Here is a 19,870-nt window from a genome sequence, read left to right on the forward strand (position 1 = left end):
GTTAGCTTGGAATGCCTACTATGTCTATGATTTTGAAAGTTAGTGTGAGATTTGAATTTACTCCTTGGTTCCGCTGGCATTTTCGCTTCCGTGGGTGCTTGTAAATCCGTGGGGGATAATGCTGTACCGATGGATGGAAGCAGAGTCCTCAGTGGAGTGGAGCTTTCTCACTCACCCCCAGTGTGAGCAGCGGGGGGAAGTTGTGTGCGTCCGAAAAAAATCAGATTCTTCTTGGGTTCTCGTGAAGGAAGGGCATGGAGAGTTCTCAGATAGGAGCCTAAGTGTAGATGAAAGAAAGAAAAAGAAAGAAAAGAAAGAAAAGAAAGAAAGAAAGAAAGAAAGAAAGAAAGAAAGAAAGAAAGAAAGAAAGAAAACAAAATATCAACAGAAACATGAGTCTTACATAAATGCCCTCTTCTTAAAAAAATTAAAATGTGTGTTGTCTTAAGATGAAAATACTGTTTAAAGAGAATCACCTTCTATCTTCCTATCAAAAGCCAAGAATAAAAAAAAAAGAAAAAATCACAAACTTTGGGCTAGCTTCTTCGACTGCTTGTCTTTTTGTTTGGTTGTGTTGTAATTGTTGCTGCTTAGCAGATGCTGTTTTGTTTATTGCGTTGGTTTAAGTACTAACAATCAGTTGGGGGGTGGCGAATGTGAAAAACTAACCTTCTATGTTTGTTTTCCCTTTTCAACCTTTTAGCAGAGTCTCCTTGGAGGTGACATGGATATGGGCACCCCAGGAACCCTGTCGCCCACCAAACCTGGCTCCCAGTATTACCAGTATTCTAGCAATAACCCCCGAAGGAGGCCTCTTCACAGTAGTGCTATGGGTAAGGTATTCCTCTGTTTGAAAGCCTGAGTGATTATTAGTAGTCTTTTTCTTTCTTCCTCTCTCTTTCAATACCACCCTTCTCACCCTACCCTCACCCCACCCTCCAAAACCATAAAATTTTGCTCAAATGTCAGGCTCGTGACCACCCCTCCCCAGTAGTACATTGGATGGGTATGTTAACAACTTCTAGTAGCAGGAGAACTATTTTGGTGTATGCTTATTTCTTGTTTTCTCTTGGCTGCCCATATAAGGCAACTTAAAAAAAAATCATAGCTTAAAAAAAAGTTAAATATCTTGATTTTTATGAAAAAGGCAGAATTTGATGCCTGCCAGAATAAAATACGATAGCGGTGCTGACATTTTGCTAAGGTAACGATTTAAGAAAATCTGGTCTGATCTAAATGGCTTCGTGGTCTAATCTGTTTTAGTTAGGAAACTGGGCATGCGGGGACCTCACCGCCTCTTCGTTTTCTTTCAGAGGTGCAGACAAAGAAAGTTCGAAAAGTTCCTCCAGGTTTGCCATCTTCAGTAAGTACTGCTTTTTTTCCCCCTGCTTTGTATATTGTTCACTGTGGTCTGTTTTGTGGATCGAGGCGAGGGAGAGGGGGGCAAGAGCAGCATGTTTATCTAGAATGTGGATGAGGGAGAAGCGACCTGCACGTCCGGCCACCTGACCCACGTTGGCGTGATTAATTGCAGATCCTGGAAGACTGGGTGGTTGTGTTGCTATTCAGCAGGTTAAGCTCTGAAGAGAGCCTTGAAAAGGTGCCTGAGGTTCCAGGAGTTTTACCTGTACAGGGCTTTCAAGAGAATGAGTATTAGTTTCATCTGTTGGTTAAATTCTTTGTCGGTATTATGATGATTTATGGATTTGCATGCGAAAGGAGATTTGTGGAGAGGATTTAGGAAAAATTTACATGGGTTTCAGCCCAGAGTGCAGAGAGAATGTCTCTATTTTCTAGAGAGGTTACTGAATAAAAGCTTCAAAGGTAGCCGCATCAGTAGCCATTTGTGTCTGGAATACCAGGTGACAACCACAAGAATCCAGCTGTAACCAAGAGCATTCTGGGTGTTTTTCATACCTGGAGCTCTACTCCGGCTGCTGAGATCCCTCTAGTCTCCCACCGTGGCAAAAGGTGGTTGAGATCACAACCAAATAAACCATACCCTATTTTCAATTCCTACGTATAGTTTCAAATCTGAGTTCCTGGATGGTTTTATTTAATTTTGTTCAGAGCCTGTCTTTTCCTAGTGGTTTCCTCCTCACGTAGAAGAAAAATAGGAGTTCCTCTCTTCTTTCTTCCTTTCATCCTTCCTTCCTGTGAGATGGATATAGGTAGAGATACACAGTTTTGATTTAGTTTAATTTAATCCTGTGTCCTGTAGGGCACTAGTATTTGAAAAGAATGCTAATGAGCCCTATTGTAAGTTCTTCTCCTCTAAAATAAAGTGATATTTCCGTTTCTGAAAATCTATCACCAATCAATGCTTGCATATTAGCTTTACTTCGTTTTTAATAAATTAGGAGAATAATAGGTTTTGCAAATGTGCTAAGATTAGATTAACCCAAACACCTGTGTATTTGACTTGATTTCAGTTCAGCTCATCCAAAAAATTATTAAGTGAATATATCAGAGTGAGCCTTTATCGGGGAAAAAAAAAAGCAAAATTTTGTACGCTGATTATCACAGACTTGGTAATGTTGAAGAAGCATCACAAAATTATCCATAAATATAGAAAAATATTGTGTAAATAAAACTGCCAATGGCATATAAAGTAGTCACTTTGGACTACCAGTGAGTCGCTTAAAAAATGTACTGAATGGTTTATTCTTTAAATTTCTATGCTGTATTGAAATTGACTAATATCCCCTCGGGTTTTTGTCAGCATATTTGAAGTTTGAAGTTTGTGGTGGATTTAATGTAGATGAAACTTTAGCTTTTAATAGCTTTTATGACAACTTCAAATGATATAGTCCTCACAGCTGTTTACATTTTAAACATGCCTGAACCTAATATGGACAGTACTAAGTACAATAAGTGGACCTTTGACTCTTCTGAAATGACGGAGGAGCTGCGTGCTATAAAAGCCATGTGAAACGTAAAGCTGGAGAACCTTATTTATGCCTCAGAGTCCAGTAAACTTTGTTTTTTTTTTTTTTTCCCCAATGCTAAAATCATGCAGAAATCTACACAATTTCCAAAGAGTGCTTTGGTGTGGCATTAGATATTATCTATCTGCTTAATCATTGTCAACAGTAATTTTTCCTAATTCATTGTAAATTTTCAAGTATTTCCCTAGAGCTGAGTGGCCACTGTAGAAAATTTCACTGATACAGGTTTTTCTTTGCTATTTAGACAATTTGTGTGTTGTTGGTATGTTGTCGTATGTTTAGAAATACAAAGATGACTTTCCTCTCTTCCCAGTAGATCTGGAATTGGAAATTTACTTTGTATTTAATTTTTGGCTTTTGGTGGCCAGTTCAGGATTTACTCTTCTTAGAGAATTTATCCTGGCTGAATGTTTTAATGGTCCTTAAGGAACATTTTTGTTAACTAGAGCCTGTTTTTTTGAAAGACAAGGAGGAAAATTCAATTGAAATGGAAATTTTGTCCTTGTCATTTTGTTGTTTGTTTTTTCTTTCTTAAGCAAAAAGAGTAACTTAGTTTGGTTGATTTTAGAATCCAGCCGTCTATTTATTGTTACTACTTTGAAAAAAACTCTCTCTCGGGGCTCTGTTTTAATCACAGTTTAACTTAGTTTATATTAGCTTTGTTGTGCGTATTGATTTGCTCATTACTTACAACAAGGTCCATATGCGTTACCACTGCACAAAATATGTATTTTAATTTGATCTAAAGAGGGGGTCCGCAGTAGTCACTGTAACACGTTTACCCCAATAAACCCATATTTTCATTTTTTTTTAGACCTCTGCCATGATTATTCTTTTTTAAGCTCAAAAAACAATCGTGCATATAAATCCGATAAGAGGTACTAACTAAAACTTGCTTCGGTATGTGAGAGTAGTTTCATGACAAATAATAAGAAACTGGGGCTAATAAAAGGTTTCTTTTGGAGTGATTATGACTAGATAACGACATTTACATGTTTTCTTCCATACATATTTACCGTGATAAATAGTAATAAATCTGTCACAATCTGTTGTGTCAACTCACTTTTTTTTTCTTTTCGAAATGGGCCCTTTCTCTCCCTTAACCTAAAACAAAGAAAATTTAAACTGTAACATCTGTAATCAGGTATTATTTGTGGCATTACTGGAATACAGAGGCTGGACCCCCTTTTGTCACCATTAGGCTGGATCTTCACAGGAAGTGAGGGTGAGGGGCTTGCCTGGCCCTGCTTTTGAGAATACTGCAGCATCTGTGGGAGAAGGAAACAGAAGCCTGGCCCAACAGCATGCCTGGGTCCCGGCAGGATCGTGGGCTGTGTGTGTGCTGTGCACCGCGTCTAGAGACCTCCAGTCACTGCAGGAGCGTGGCAGTGATAGGGTGGCGGGAGAACCATCCCGAGGGGTCGCTGTGCACAGGCGCAGTGGAGGGAAGGCAGTCTGTCCCTCTGGACCACAGAGACCTGTACTTAGGGCTGGGGTGATGGGTCTTTAAAGGAAAGTGCGTGTGAAGTGACAACTATCTAATTGCCCACAAGAGCCCTGCTTAGCACTGCAGAACGTTTTCGTGTTCTCTGCTCAGACTGTACCATGTTGTGTCAGTCACACACCAGGTTCCTGTAGCCTCACCCTCTGATCAGAGTTCAGTAGTGAAGCCTGGTTTTCTGCTGATGCCGGGATTCACCTCACCTGTCTGGTTTCTTGGATCTGCACGTGAACTTCTTGTTTGATTTCTACATCTTGGTTTTCCTTTTGAAATCGTAGATCTTTTTTAAAAATATTTTATTTATTTATTCACGAGAGACACAGAGAGAGGCAGAGACACAGGCAGAGAGAGAAGCAGGCTCCGCGCAGGGAGCCCGATGCGGGACTCGATCCCGGGACCCCAGGATCACGCCCTGGGCCGAAGGCAGGTGCTCAACCGCTGAGCCACCCAGGGATCCCTGAAATTGTAGATCTTAAACTTAACATCTTTCCAGCAGATTTCCGATCTTGGAATAGCCTAATGGGCATACATACTGAATCGTGAACTCGCGCCGAGAAAAATGGACACATTAAATCACATTTGGGGGGAAAATGATCCATAATTCTTAGAAACTTACATGGAGGCATTAAAATCTAGAAAGCAAAAAAAATTTCACATTGGACTGTGCTAAAATATTTTTTCCAAACACACATAAAAAGCACAAAGACGTGATCTTTCAGGAAATTTCTTGTGCCCACCACTATGGAAACACACCTCCGTAACCTTATAATTAGAATGTATGAACTGATATACATTTAATCAGAAACTATGAACAATGACGACCATTCTTACTTCGAAATTTGTCTTCACTTCTAATCGACAGTCTCACTATCTTCCCCAATTGGGTTCCCCAGAACTGCAGATTTCTCTAGAAATAAGTTTTATCCTTAGAAATAGTTTATGCCCTGTCTTATTGCCAGTGATTTTTTCCAAACTGAACTTTTCAGTAAAGTCTATTTTTTATGTTAAATTACAGTTGTTTTTTTTCTTTGCTTTGCTTGTTGTTTTCAAAATCACGTAGACCTGGCAAGCTTTGTATTAAATGGTCAGAGATAATTTTGGGCACATGGATCCTAAGAGATCCTAAGTCTCTATGGTAGAAAAGATTCTAAAATAAGATTTGGGTACCCCACGAAAATTGGAGATGCTGTAATCATTAGGCAGACTTGAAAAATAAAAATTCAGTGCGTGTGAGATACCAGGTTTACCAGTTTTCTTAACAGAGGAATTCTTAAAGAAAATAAAATTGTAAAGTTTAAGTGAGACTTTCTTTTACTGAAGAGATGACTAGTAATATCAGGAAAAGTTGGATAACATTGATGATACTAAGTATCCCATGCCTTTTCCATTATATAAAAAACCATATTTGAAGGTTTCAAAAATGATGTAGAGTTCATGCTTTAAAATATTTTTAGAAAAAAGGCTTTTTTCTCAAATGCTTGAGGAAGTCACAGTATAAGAGCGAAGTTGGTAATCATTTTTTTCCTTCTTAGAGGCTGAGAAATTATATATGACTGAAAACCTCAGTACTTAAAATACATCATTTCCCCCATTGCTTTGAAATTGATCATAAATCACAGTGATGCTATTTCATGTCAGCAAAATTTTAACTTGAATGATAATACTTTTGTCAAAGTAAAATTTATATTAATTTTAAAGCGAACCAAGTGTCAGCCAGACGCCATCCTTTTTTAGCAAACTCTAGAATAACCAATTGTGTGATGAGACATAAAAGGAGGGGCCTCCTGAAGGTTCATTCCTGGAGAAGAAGATCCTTCATGAAAAAATATAGATATAGGTGTTTACATTAAAATATTTGGGGGGCACCGGGGTGGCTCAGTGGTTGAGCATCTGCCTTTGGCTCAGGTTGTGATCCCGGGTCCTGGGATCGAGTCCCGCATCAGGCTCCCTGTCTGGAGCCTGCTTCTCCCTCTGCCTGTGTCTCTGCCTCTCTCTCTGTGTCTCTCATGAACAAATAAAATCTTAAAAAAAAAATGTTGTATAGCTCACATAGTTAACTTTAAACTTAGTGTGCCCATTCTCCAGTTACAGATATTGAAATGTGAAGTTCAGACGTTTAAAAATTATGCTTACAAGTTATGAAAATGTATATACAGAAAAGAGATGAAGTATAGTGCAATTAAATCATCCCCAATAGGACAAAAGAATTATTCACACAGTTTATGCAGAATAGGTAACAAGACACTGGGGAGCCCCGTGAACGTTGAGAAAATGGTCATCACAGAGAACATATATTTTTGTGCAGTTAATACTGAATTTACTAAACCATAGCCTTCGGAGGTTCAGCATATACATTCTTTCTTTGAAAACCAATCTTACCCTCTCCATTACAGTTAGAGGCTCTGGCGGTTATGCTTTTTTTTTTGAATTGCTGGTTATGATGACGCAAAGATAGGTGAATCTCCAAATTTGAAGTTTTTATTGGGGGTTCTTATCCTATTAAGAATATTTGAGGACACATATGAGATTCACACAAATACGACATATGTACCATTAGGCATGCCAATCTCTCAGGAGTTTGCTGCAAGATTTCTATATTTTTTTTTAATTTTTTTTTTTTTTATTTATGATAGTCACAGAGAGAGGGAGAGAAAGAGAGACAGGCAGAGGGAGAAGCAGGCTCCATGCACCGGGAGCCCGATGTGGGATTCGATCCCGGGTCTCCAGGATCGCGCCCTGGGCCAAAGGCAGGCGCCAAACCGCTGCGCCACCCAGGGATCCCATGAGATTTCTATATTTTTGTTTGGAATTTTAGAATACTGAAATCTCTCTTCCCTCATCCTCGCTCTTAGGAACTCTATTCCGGCTCCCCTTTAAAGGATGACTTCTGGTGTGTATACTTTAGATATAAAGTGGGAAGAAATGTAAGGGAGAAGAAAAACACAAAAGTCAACTCTAGAGGAAAGGGTTGCCTATTTGTGAGCTCTCTTGGGATTATCTTTACACATGAAAAGGATATATGTGTCAAACACTCCAATGAGACACAACCACCTAGTTTCCTCCTCAATAGAAACGCCTTCCCTGCCCCCTTTGTCTGATTATTGTACCAAGCAAGCTCTTTCTTCTAAGGTGGGTGTGTGTGATTTATATCTCCCCCACCCGCGTGTGTATTTCTATTTTTAACCAAGTTTTCGATATTTCACCTGCTAAGATTGATCAGGATTTTGTTAACACCTGAAACAATAGCATTCAGTATAAAACCGGCCTCATGTGCTGAGAAAGGAGAAATGCATTCCAGGAAACAGTTATTTGGAACCTCATTTTATCACTTGCACCGAAGAGTGTATTTTGATGTGAAGGCTTGGACTCCGTCTGAGCGGTTTAATTATTAGGAAATCCGAGAAGCTAACCGTGAGGCTGCTTTACCTAAGAGAGGCTCGCATGCGTTCTGAAATCATAGAAACTTGTTTTGCAGCATGTGGTTGGCCTGTGAATTTATTTTATGTTTGTGGAATTACACAGATGCCTGGCTTACTATTTGGTGGGGTACCGTTTTCCAAACTTCCAAGATTTCATTGATTGAACCATTCATTTTATTTTCTAACATAGGAAAGTTTTCTCATTTTTTCCCCCCGATCACTGACAATTCCTGCCTTTACAAGGTGCATTTTCCTGATTTCAAACAAATCTGAAGTTCTTGCTTGAAAGTCGTAAAGCAAAATCAGATAGAACGTGGAGGACTCAGACTCAGAATATGTGACAATAACCTTAAAAGGAATGAAGAGTCTTTTCAAAAATAGCAAAGTTGTACTTTCTTAAAGCAGATTTAATTCTGTCTGGCTGTTGACAGACACTTGCTTTGTTTTGTTTTTTAAATAAATTGCACTGAATTCTTAAACTGAACATAAAGTCGCATTTCCAAGCAATAGCATGAGGTTCTCAGCCTTGATCTCAACTGTCCTGGGGTATATTTGTGTGCTGGAGCGTGCTCCTTTTAGGGAAATAAGAGCTTTTATAAAATGCGGTGCAAAACCTGTAGTTTTAAATACTCAATTATTTTATCTCAAAACAGCAGCATGTGAATGATTTCTTTTTTTTTTTTTTTTTTTTTTTTTTTGGTAGTTGCAGCTGTTGCATAGGTACAGAGCTCTGGGAGTTTCCTGCTTTGCTTGAGCTTCTACTCCCTCTTCAGAGAAATTAAGGTAGTGCAGAAGAATCTGCATTTGGAAGGATTTCAGGGTTGGGAAAAATGATTTAAGTTTTGGTGAGAAGCACCGATTTCCACTCCGAAAGAATGTGCAAATTCGAGTTTGAAAAGAGTGTTTTGAGAATTTTATTCAAGTCGTGCAGCCACAGCCACTCTCCTCTTTCTAGTTTGACTTTGTCATCCGAGGAATTAATCAATCCTAAATACGCTAAGGCTGAAACTTGATTCACAGGCGTCTACTTGTAGAGGAATCCGAGGAGGACCTGTACGTGTACTCAGTGTCCCTAAGCGCAGTTTGCGTCTTCAGTGGAACAGGAGAAGAAGGGCGTTTGTCAGTAAAGCCCCCTTGGTAGCGAGCTGTAAAGAAATGTTTTGGTGTGAGGCTGTGTGTCGGTAGTTTTTGCCACGGTTAGGGATTAAAAGGCATTTCCATCGTGAAACCTGGACTCCTATTAGAAAGACTTAGTGTTCTCAGAAAAATGACCCTTGTGGTATATTCCTCACACACATACACAAACTGTCACTGTTACCACTTGCTGTCACCATCTAGGGACTTTTTTTTCTTATAAAAAAAGAAAAATGCTGTTTTGCAGCAATTATTTTGATACCATCCAAGAAAATCTGTCTGCAGCAGCCTCCTTATCCCCAGCCTATATCATTCTAAGTATGCCTCCTGGATTATACTTATAATAATATCGTAATGGCTTTCATTGTACCGATTGGCAAAGTATATCATTATATCATTAGCTGCCGTGAGAAAGCAGTTTCAAGTAGGAGGCTGATTCTGAGCGTTAATGTTTTCAAGTAACCCTGTTTGGGGAATTCAGTTGTTTCACAGGTGCTCAGGTGTATTAACCTAGGGTACAATAATATTTTCTGGCTTCCTCATTATGAAACAAACTCGAAGCACAAAATAATTCAATAATAAGTGGAGTGTAAAACCTCAAGCTTTATTGTAGGAAAGTCTAATAACTTGAGATGCTAGCAGGTGAGATAAAAAATAAAATTTGTCTAAGGGCACAGTCGTAGGCGACTCTTTCCTCGTACTGAAGCTGAGGTTTTAAAAGAATGCTCATGGCCTGGCAATTAAGACTTGTTGAATCAGTTTGAAATTTGTAAGCCATTAGGTTAAATAGAAAATCAATCTGTTTCTGTGACTATTGTACTGTTTGAAAGTATTGTTATGTCATAAAAAGGTACAGAGTCTGCCATTCAATACTAAGGCATATGCTTCACGAGTGAGATTTTATTGCCGAAACCTGTGGGTTCTTCCTAGAGTGCCTTGATATGATTTTTATTTTTAGGTATATACAACACATTGCCACCTATCATCATCTGTAGCTTAATTGATAGGGTTGGGCAAAAGAAAATGGAATTCAGCTTTTTTTTTTTATTATGGGCCGATGATATAGTTAGAATTATGAAATTCAAATCCCAAGAAGTAATTATTCTACACACAGTGCTACTTTGTTTTCCCTTTAATAAATTACACCAACAACCTAGCTGTTAAGTGGAACCTATAATAACAAACTGGGAGCATCCAGGTGGGAGGGAGAAGAAAGCATTTCCGACACACCAAGTCACACTGAACATCTCCTGCTCTCCAGTATACTCTGTATTTAAGTTGTGGAGCTTCACAGCTAAGGTCCTTCCTGTTTAGGGAAGTTTTCAGTGTTGTGTCACTTAACATCCCCAACTGCTGGAGATGACTTTAGCACGTTGACGAGCATGAAGTCTGGCCTTCAGAGAAGGTTGTGCATTCAAAAAAAAAAATCAAGTGATGCACACAGTGAAACGTAGGGATTTACTGTCCTTCAGGTTCATTTTGGAAATGCCGAGTCCTCTTACTTGCTGGTAACCACCTTGGAAGGGGTAAGGATCTTCCTTGCATGCATCTTTTTTTGGCCCGTAGAGGCCACATTCACTGCCTTGCATATTTCTTTGAAACACATTTCCAGTGAATGAATACAGTCATAGGAGTGGTGTGGTGGGATGGAAACAACACTGCACTAGAAATAAAGAGCTCTTCCTAATTAAATGTCTGGGATCGTCAGCTTACTCACCTAGTGGCCCTGGTTGTGTCACAAACCTGTTTCACGGTCTGTGAAGCAGGTGTAAATCGCACCTGCCTCGTGAGGTGATGTGGATGCACCAGTGATGAGTCCACACCGTAGTGCTTGTTCTGTGCCGGGAACTGAGCCCTTTGCATCTAATAAATCACTTAACTCCAACAAAAGCTTTTGGGATGGGATATCCTACCCCTTTATTCATGACCTAAGAAACCAGACACAGAAGGGTGAAGACACGTGCCCGAGGTCACACAGCCAGTAAACGGCAGAGCTGGGATTGAGGCCCAGTGTGTCTGCAGGGTTGGTCTGTCTTTAATCATGATGCTCTTGCTCTCCTGCCAGTGGCTCTTTGGGCCACTTGGTGGAACAGAAAGCTCTCCACCACCTGATTGTTGTTTGAGTCTCAAGGACTCGCCAATCTGGAATAAATTAAGTCTTCCAAAGCTCAGTGGCACTATGGAATGACCGTCAGTACCTGTGAGGTGCGCGGTGGCTGCAGTGCACAGCCTCTGCTGGGGCCGGGCCCATAGGGAGGCTTGAGCGTTGGCCGGGGCATCCCTGCAGCCCAGACGCTGCAGCCCGGTGGCCCGAGCGTGGATGGTAGTCACCCGGGCTCCAGTGGCCGGGCCGCTTCCCGGCCCAGGGCCGCGGGCACATGACCCTGATAGCCTCGAATCTTCCCTTACAAATGGGGAAAACAGATGTACCCCTTGATGACACTGTAAGAAAGAAATAAACGACAAAATCTATATAATGTGCGCGGCGCAGTGCTGAGCTCTCGTAAATACGTAAGAAACGCACAGGCCTGGTGACGGTGCTGCTGAGCCCCCGGCAGTGCCAACATCAGCAGCAAGGTGACCGCCTGTCTTCGGGCACTTGAGAGAGTTTGACACGCAGCCTCCTGGAGCAGGAGCCGAGACCAGAGCTTCAACTACCTGTTGGAAGAATTCTAACTAATGGGGGTCACTTGCTTTTTTCTGAAATTATGTACTACTGCAGGCACTTTTTGTAGGTCTTCTCGTCCCTGCAGGAGTGTCTCTATCAGGTCAAGCCCCCTCGCCAGCTGTTTGAATCATTAGACATGTCGCTCTACAAAGTTTGTGCCGGAAGCATGCACTCCCATCTTCTTTCTTTTGAAATGGGACGTGAGGCCTAGATGACGGAGTGCCGCGTAATATGGTTCCCTCTGCCAGGAGTTTGTTGATGCCTGAATCAGCCCTGACTCTGAGCGATAAGGAGATACATGCTTCTTCTTTCATCTTCTATCAGTCCTCCCCTGTGATTGGCTGCAAGCGGGTCCTCCAAGCCATGCACCCCCTTGGGAGGCCTGGCTCTGGTCCCTGTGAGACGAGGTCAGGCCTGGGGTTTTTACTCCACCTGATGGCCGGCTGGAGATGGGTTGGGGAGAGGGAGTATGTGGCGCTCTGTTGCGCTTCTCACGTAAAACAGAGTTGGATTTGTTTAGGCCTGTTTAGGTAAATTGCTAACATGAAACAGGACTATTTATCCAGATGTTTTAAGGTAAAGTCCAAGAATTGCTGGATTCTGGCCTTTGCCACATTGTAATTTTTTTTTCTCAGTGCCATTGCTGAATTCATAAACGAAAACTTGTTTTTGCTTGTCAGCTAAGGGAGACTTAGAACAATTTTTTTTTTTTTTATTTTTTACACGGGCTGATGAGTGAAGCCTTGCATTGAAAGAAAAAAACATCTGCCAAAGGGAGTGGGGGGAAAGAGAGCATGGTCTCCACCTCCCCCAACGAGTGACTTTTCCCAGGTTTCATTGACGGAAAAGCCAGGCCGCGCGTTAGACTCCTCAGGAAAGGTCCTTGTGGCTGGATCCCTTCCTCGTGTCCCAGAGCGGGACAGAGGCTTGGGGTCACAGAGACAGACCGTCTCTCTGGGAAACCCGATAGATCCGAGGGAGCCACCCCTCATTTGTAGTCATTGCCACCTTGTGGATCACAAAGGATATTGGTTTTCATCAAACTTCCATTTCAATTTGGCTTTTTATGGCAAGTACACTTTGGCAGTGGATTGCTGTGTTCCTCCCCAAAAGGATCCCCGTTTGTTCAGCAACACCTCTTCTCCGCTCACAGTTCATTTATGATTCTGATGAGAGTGTTTTTTCAGGAAACACACATTTCACTTTTTGACCTAGGAGCATCTGTTAGAATTTTTTTTTTAATACTACTTTGGCATTCTGAAAGTGTTAATGTCTTTCATATCTGTTTAATGCTATTTAGGGATATTTATGATCACCTCTTGGTTACTCAGGGTAAAGTGTGTCGCAATTTTTTTTAAACAGACAGGAAAGCATTCACATGAGGAAACAGATTGCTTTAAACATGTGCTTCCTGTGACAGTAAAAAGAACAAATTAGATTTAACACTGTGTAATGAATGCATAAATGTGTACATTTAAGCTTTTAAAAGCTTTATGTTCAGTTCTGGTCACAACAAAAATTGAGTCACCTGTAAAAATTAAAGAGGCCTGGGTTACTCTCAGATTCCTGAAATGCCCAGAAATGGAGATCCTCACCTGATGATGCCTCGTTGGAATCCCTAAAAGGCCTGCTACGTTAGTGCTGGAGGGAATGAGAGCGTTACAGGGCCCGTGGAGAGGTTAAACCAGGTTAGAGTCGGATTCCATGCGTTTAGGCAAAGGAATCCGAATGTGTTGGGGTACGGGGATGGGGGCCCGCAGGGGGAGAGGATTTTACTACCATCTTCCTCTCTCCGAATATTCCTCTTCCTTTCATGGGAAAAAAAAAAAAATCTGATGTTTACTTACTAGCGTCTCCTAAGATTTAATTACATAAGAAAAAAGACTCCTTTTCTTATATGTAATTCAGTTTGTGCTCGTGGATGCTGGCTGGCAGGGAGTGAATAGAACAGGAGTTGAGATTTCCAGTTAGACGCGAGGGCTGGGGCGGAGGGCACGAATCCTGTCCCCAGAAGAGTGTGTCCTCGCCATCCCCGTGGGCCCTGCGGATGCTGAGCTTCCCTCCCCTGTGCTGCCGAGGCCGAGGATCCGTGGCACGCTCCCCAGCCCTCTGGCCAAGGAAGGCCAGGACGGAGTCCCTCGGGGGAGGGCACATAGTTTGGGGACATCTGACTCTCTTCTATCACATACTGAGGTACTAATATCAAAACAGACTGCTTGTCGTTGCACGGTGGGGCAGTGCTTTTTTTGGCTGCCGTGGTCGAAATGAAATGGGCAAGCTGGAGTCCGCTTGGCATCAGAATGGGCGAAGGGAAGCTGGGAGACCAGAATCAGACAGTGAATGCGAGTAACAGCCAATGGTTAACTTCCTTTTTGTGTGTCACTTGGCAGCGAGGAGACTGATGGCGATTTTTTTTTTTTTTTTTTTTTTTTTTTTTTTAACCGTGGGTGAGAGTTCAGTGCCCTGGGAAGAGCTGTAGACGCTTTTATTGTGCTTCCTCCTACAATTCAGTTGTGTTGCTTTCTTGGGGCCAGTACAGCTGTTGCAAGTGCCGGCTCCAGGAGCTGTGCACGGGGCCCTGGACTCCGGATAAGAAGGGGAGTCAGAGGAGGGGGGATCCACGCACACACACCCTTGCTGCTGGTCCCTAGGAGGTCCCCGGGAAACCAGACTCTGGCAGGAGGCAGCAGAGCCAAAGGATAATATATGCACTTGACTGGATACTCCCTTGTATGCAGACACCCAGAGATATTTTTAAATTATCACTAGTGCACATCCCTCATCGCCCATCAGAGATTCAAATCAGTTTGGGACTGTCTGGAAAATGCGAGGCTGAAATAGCCAGATTGAATTCGGATGAAATCACCTTCTGCTTTTTGGGGAGGTTGTTGCTCTTGTGTTAGTCGCGTTATTTTCTTTGAAGATCCGTTTGGAAGAGAGTTTGGGAGAATTTCTAGCCTCCCTCTAGAATTGCCTCCCATTTCTCTGTTTGCAAAGAGCTGTTCCCCAAAGGCGAAAAGAGCGAGTTGCCATCTTGAGGAGTGAATTGTATGTGTAGTGAACACCAAATGGTCTCAAAGTTCCCCTAGAATTTTCAGTGTCTCTGGTTGCTTTCAAATACTATTTATTTCCCCTAAGCATTTGTGCAAGATATCAGTAAGATGACCAACTTCTGACAAGCCTAAAAGCAGGGAAGGAAGCTTAGAAATAGAATACCATTTGTCTGGTAATTAGAGTGTATCTCTTAAGAGTTCGAGAGAATTCTGATTAACCTTTCTGTTCCCACATTCTCACATAAAATTAGCACACCTTTTAAATTATTATCTAGTATTTAAACACATATTTTTGAGTCTTCTTAATGCAACAGGTTCTAGAGACACTAAAAGTGTGTTATAGGTTTCTAAAAAACTTCATTTTTCTTACATTTTAAATGTTCTGTTTGTGCAAAATTTCGAGAATCACCATAAGGGCTTCTTTGCATTTTTAATTTAGTAACTAACATATGAATAAATTTGCATATTAATTAGTTGCAGATTAAATCATGCATACATAATTGCCTCCTTACTGTGTTTAATGTTTGTCAAAATCTCCAGCCTGGTTTGATGGATGTCGTATGAAAGATTACAATTTGATGTACCCTTGGAAGTATTTACACCAATAATGCAAGATTCTTAATAGCAGAATTCTCTAGTTATATACAGTTACTAATAAACATGTAAGATAGGTACATGTCCCTTTGACTAAAATTTTTTCTTTGCACCAAATCATTTACTATTCATAATCATTAATGCATCTCCTAATTATACAGCATATGTCTGTTAACCCTTTCACTGCTGGTCTTCAAGTGGTAGCTTCTTTCTTTTCTTGCCCCCTAAAGAAAGCAAATTATTTGATAATATTCTGAAATTACTGCATTGCCCTTTACTTATTTCTCTGCTAATGTATGGACGCACCTCATTTGCCAATTACCTTAACGAACAGTTGAGAATTATATATGATCACTTCGTGTTTTCCAGTTAAAGATGAAGAAATGACCCATGTTCACACACGTAGCTGTTGGGCTTTTATTTCTCTTTTATCAATGGTGAAAAGAACTCACATATCTGAGTTGCTTCGTATTAAATGGCAAACACTCATGCCACACACATACACACACACACACACACACACACACAATTTTTGGAAGGGCAGTTGGAGGATAAGTAAAATCATTTAAATTGTATTTTATTCCATTTTGAATATGGCAATGCATTTAATGTTTTATCATCAAATGTAGGATGGGTTTATTTTATTTTATTTTTTTATTAGGACTGAGATCTCTACAGAAACTGACCAGAGAACGGATGTTCTTGCTTTGACAGAGTTAAAAATATATATGTATTCCAATAAGTGTTCTTTTTAATTAATTCCTCAGGTATTTAATTTTTCTAAGTTTTATTTTACTCATGTACAGAGTAGACCAACTGGCATTTTTTTTTTTTTTACTATTTTGATGTCTAAGCTGCTTATCACACTGTATTACCCTGCATTAATGAGTATTCCTACTGTGCAAAATTCTATCAAAAATGATGGTGTGAATGTCATTTTTAATTGGAAGTTTATACAGTCAAATTTATAGTACACAACAAAAAATATGTACGTAATTCTGTTCCAAGCCTTTTTTAGGTTATTGATCTTTTTGGTTTAGGTACACATTTTTTCAGTCTGACCTTAAATTTAGCTTGAGATTTGGACAAATAATACTGAGTTTGTATTAATACCATTATTGAGGGAAGAGGGGAAACCAAGGCACAGGACAATTACAATGCCTTTTATTACTTAGAGGAACAAATTTAGATAGAGTCTATTTTCAGGAATCCCTTTTAAACATGAAAAGCTACTGACCAATTTTGTATGTTCCCTAGGAGCCAGAATATCTGATTTCTATTTTGTTGCGGAATGCCTTGGCATTTATGTGCTCATTAAGGAGACAAAGGTTAAAATGAGTCCAAAGCATAAAGAGCTGATTTCCCTATTTGGTTCTTACATGGGAGAAATAATACCTCCTGCTCACCCACCTCAGAGTTGTCTTCTTTTAATCACAAGGCACAGTGAACTATTTATTGATTTAGCAAAACATTCTTTTGCAACACGTAATATTGCATTAAATTATGTGGCAATGGGAAAAATTAAGTGAAAGCTGCAGAACTTAAAAAAGGAAGCAAACAGTCACACCCGAAACATCATATTTGTCCACAGCCATTGTGCCTAGGTAATTCAGGGCATATGGTATGTAAATGATGTTTGGAGATCCTTGCCAAATCTACACACGGCGGGATAAATTAAGGACAGGTTTCCCTGGGTGTAAGTCCCAGGATTGTGACCGGCACACTCTCAGCTCGGATGTGCTTATTCTGTTCTTGTGTTTCAGCAAGAGCTTCTTCACACAGCATTCAGTGGCCAAATCTGGTCCTCAGCCTGCTTCTGGAGCATTCTCTTTAATTCCTGAGAATTGATTTTTGTAATTAAATTTCAAATACAGTACCAGTTTCTCTTGCCCCTCCACTTGAAAAGTAAGATCTGAATAACGCATCAGTATATGTTTGGATATTACCCACTTAAATGGGTATCTTTGACAATGGAAATTGAGTGCCTCTTAGCCACTGAAGAAAGATATTACTAGATAGTGACTTTTCTCTAGGTCAAGATTAAGAAGATATTTTCTAGAATAGGAAGTGTGAGTTATTTTGAATAATTAATAATTTTAGTCCAAAGTTAGTCCGGTCATAATTTATTATTCCACTGTAAAACTCGAATTACTAGTATCAGTTATTATTTGAATTACTATTTTGAAGTATCTGCTCTCACTTCTAGAAAGGTAAAGTCACTATCTCCTTCCATTGAAAACTTGTTTAGAAGAGCTCAAAGGTTATACTATTTCCTTTTCTTCTGAAAGGACTTTCTTTTCCAAGCTGGTGTTGTGGCCCATAGTTTTTAATACTTTAAAGTCCATTTTGTTTATCTTGGAACTGTGTAATTGGAGATCTTGTTTAGAAATGTTGGCAGATCTTTTTCTCCTATGATAATGCATCAAAAGGTACCTAAATAGTAATTTAACCTTGAAGAGTTAATTATGAATATAAGACTTAAACTTGTTATTAATGAAAATTATTTTGCGGTATTTTGAAGTATATAGAGTATGGTTTAGGGTGTTTTGTTGGTTTTACTGTTATGAATGATGCTTTTACCAAATAAAGTTTTTTTTTTTTTTTTTTTTTTTTAAGGATAACATTATGGTTCTACTTAAACTAGCAGTTTAGGTTCTGTTCCTACTATTTCCGTTCCAGTCATAAAGCACAAATAACATGCTAGTTACTGTATGGAAAATGAAATTAGGTCCCATTCCTGTCCATTGCTCTGTAAGTTGGACAAAATCAGGGGAAAAACATACCCCTGAGATGAACATAAATCAATACTACTTGACACAGATTTAGCCTAAAAGTCATGCAAGTGGTGGTGGCAGTGGACTTGCTCATATAATTATTACGTAGCCCACAGTTTGTGAACTCAGGGCGAAGTTGTGAGCTGGTTATTCTGTGACCATCCCTTGGTTCCTTGAAACTACTTTGCACAGCTGTGCTTCCAACTCAGCAACAGAGCAAAAACAATATTCGCTGGAAAATAAAGCTCAGTCGGCCTTCCAACTTTGCTGGGAACTTGCAGCCTTGAAAACAACAAAGAGGATAATCACAGTTGAGATTACAGAGCCCAGATTAAATGTATTACACAGTAGGGGTGGCCTGGCCCAAATTTGTCTACACGGTGCAAGCGCCGTGAATGCCAACATGTTAAGCATTGTAGTCACTTACCAGGATTTTTGGTTTTAAATGGAATGGAACCACATTTAAAATGAAGCACCTGTACTTCATTCAAAAAAAAAAGTTAAGGTATATGGAGATGTGGAGGTGAGCTGAGAGATTGTTTTATTTTTGCGTATTGGGGGGAGGGGGAGGACCCTAGACAATAAAGATGAACCATCTCCAGTATTAAGACAGTCTATTTTCATGCAGTGTATGATTCAAAATGACTTAGCAGTTTTAAAAAAATTTTTTAGAAAGAAAAGAATATATAGAGAGAAATGAAATTTGCATCTCTACAGACAACTCTGCATAGCAAATCTAAGAATCTGGCTATTTCCTTACAAACATCTGAAAATTGAATTTTAAAGGAAACCCAGACAGATCTTTAACTATTGCATTGCTACCAGGTGTCTATGATGGTATCAATAAGTTAAGAAACTTTTTTTAAGATGGTACAAACGACAAGAATGATAACTTATGTTAGTATATGTGTTCAGACTAAATTTCTTCTTAGTTAAGAATATGGAAACTGTATTAATTGTTTGTATATATAAAGTTTACCTATGGTAAACTTTAGGTACACCTGATGCCTTACTTCTATCTCATAAAAAGTGATATGCTTATTCAGATCTCAAGTATATTTCAAACTAGTCTTTACAAAATGCTACTGCCTTTCTCATAGAATTCTAGTCAACAAAATTTCAGTCATCAAAAATGTGAATCATAGAGGTAACTGGAGACAGAGAGTATAATTTCTATCATTTGTCAAAGAGGGTCTATCACTCCCCAAAGGTTAAGGAACACCGAGTTCAGGCAGAAGTTGTGGGAAGTGACTGATGATCATATATCGACTCTACCCCAGTTGGTACTGAGTCAGCGTAAAGGCTTAAGTATCAAAAAAAAAAAAAAAAATCAGCAAATGTTTATTGCACATCTACTAAGTGCCAGTATCCCCGGAAGGTGCCCAGCAGTGGACCAGAGTTCCTCCCATTGGGAGGATTTACAAGGCTGGGAGTAGTTGTTGAAACAGGAGTTCATTTAAAAAAAAAATTTTTTTTTAGCCTAGTTGACACACATTGTTACATTAGTTTCAGGTGTACAACACAGGGATTCAACATCTTTTTATGTTGTGCTGTGCTCACCACAAGTATAGCTACCATCTGTCACCATACAAGGCTGCTACACTATCACTGAGTATATTCCCTAAGCAAAAGTTCACTTTACACTGTTTCCTAGGGTCCCAACACCATTGTGATCCACTTGTGGACTAATACACACATGGACTGTGACTCTTCAGAGTCCAACAAGGGATGTAATTCCACAGCCCATGATAACGATATAATGTATAATAGACAGATAGA

The 19,870-nt window shown here is 39.9% G+C and overlaps 1 protein-coding gene across 1 annotated transcript in view; it reads left to right on the forward strand.

Moving 5' to 3' along the window:
- Positions 1–19,870, forward strand: part of TCF4 (transcription factor 4) — a 357,271-nt gene that overhangs the window by 231,213 nt on the left and 106,188 nt on the right. The window contains 2 exon segments of the mRNA NM_001003268.1: positions 707–833; positions 1,314–1,363. Of these exon segments, the coding sequence (NP_001003268.1) occupies positions 707–833; positions 1,314–1,363 (177 nt within the window).

This window comes from Canis lupus, chromosome 1 (assembly GCF_011100685.1).
Source record: "Canis lupus familiaris isolate Mischka breed German Shepherd chromosome 1, alternate assembly UU_Cfam_GSD_1.0, whole genome shotgun sequence".
NCBI classification, from domain to species: Eukaryota; Metazoa; Chordata; class Mammalia; order Carnivora; family Canidae; genus Canis; species Canis lupus.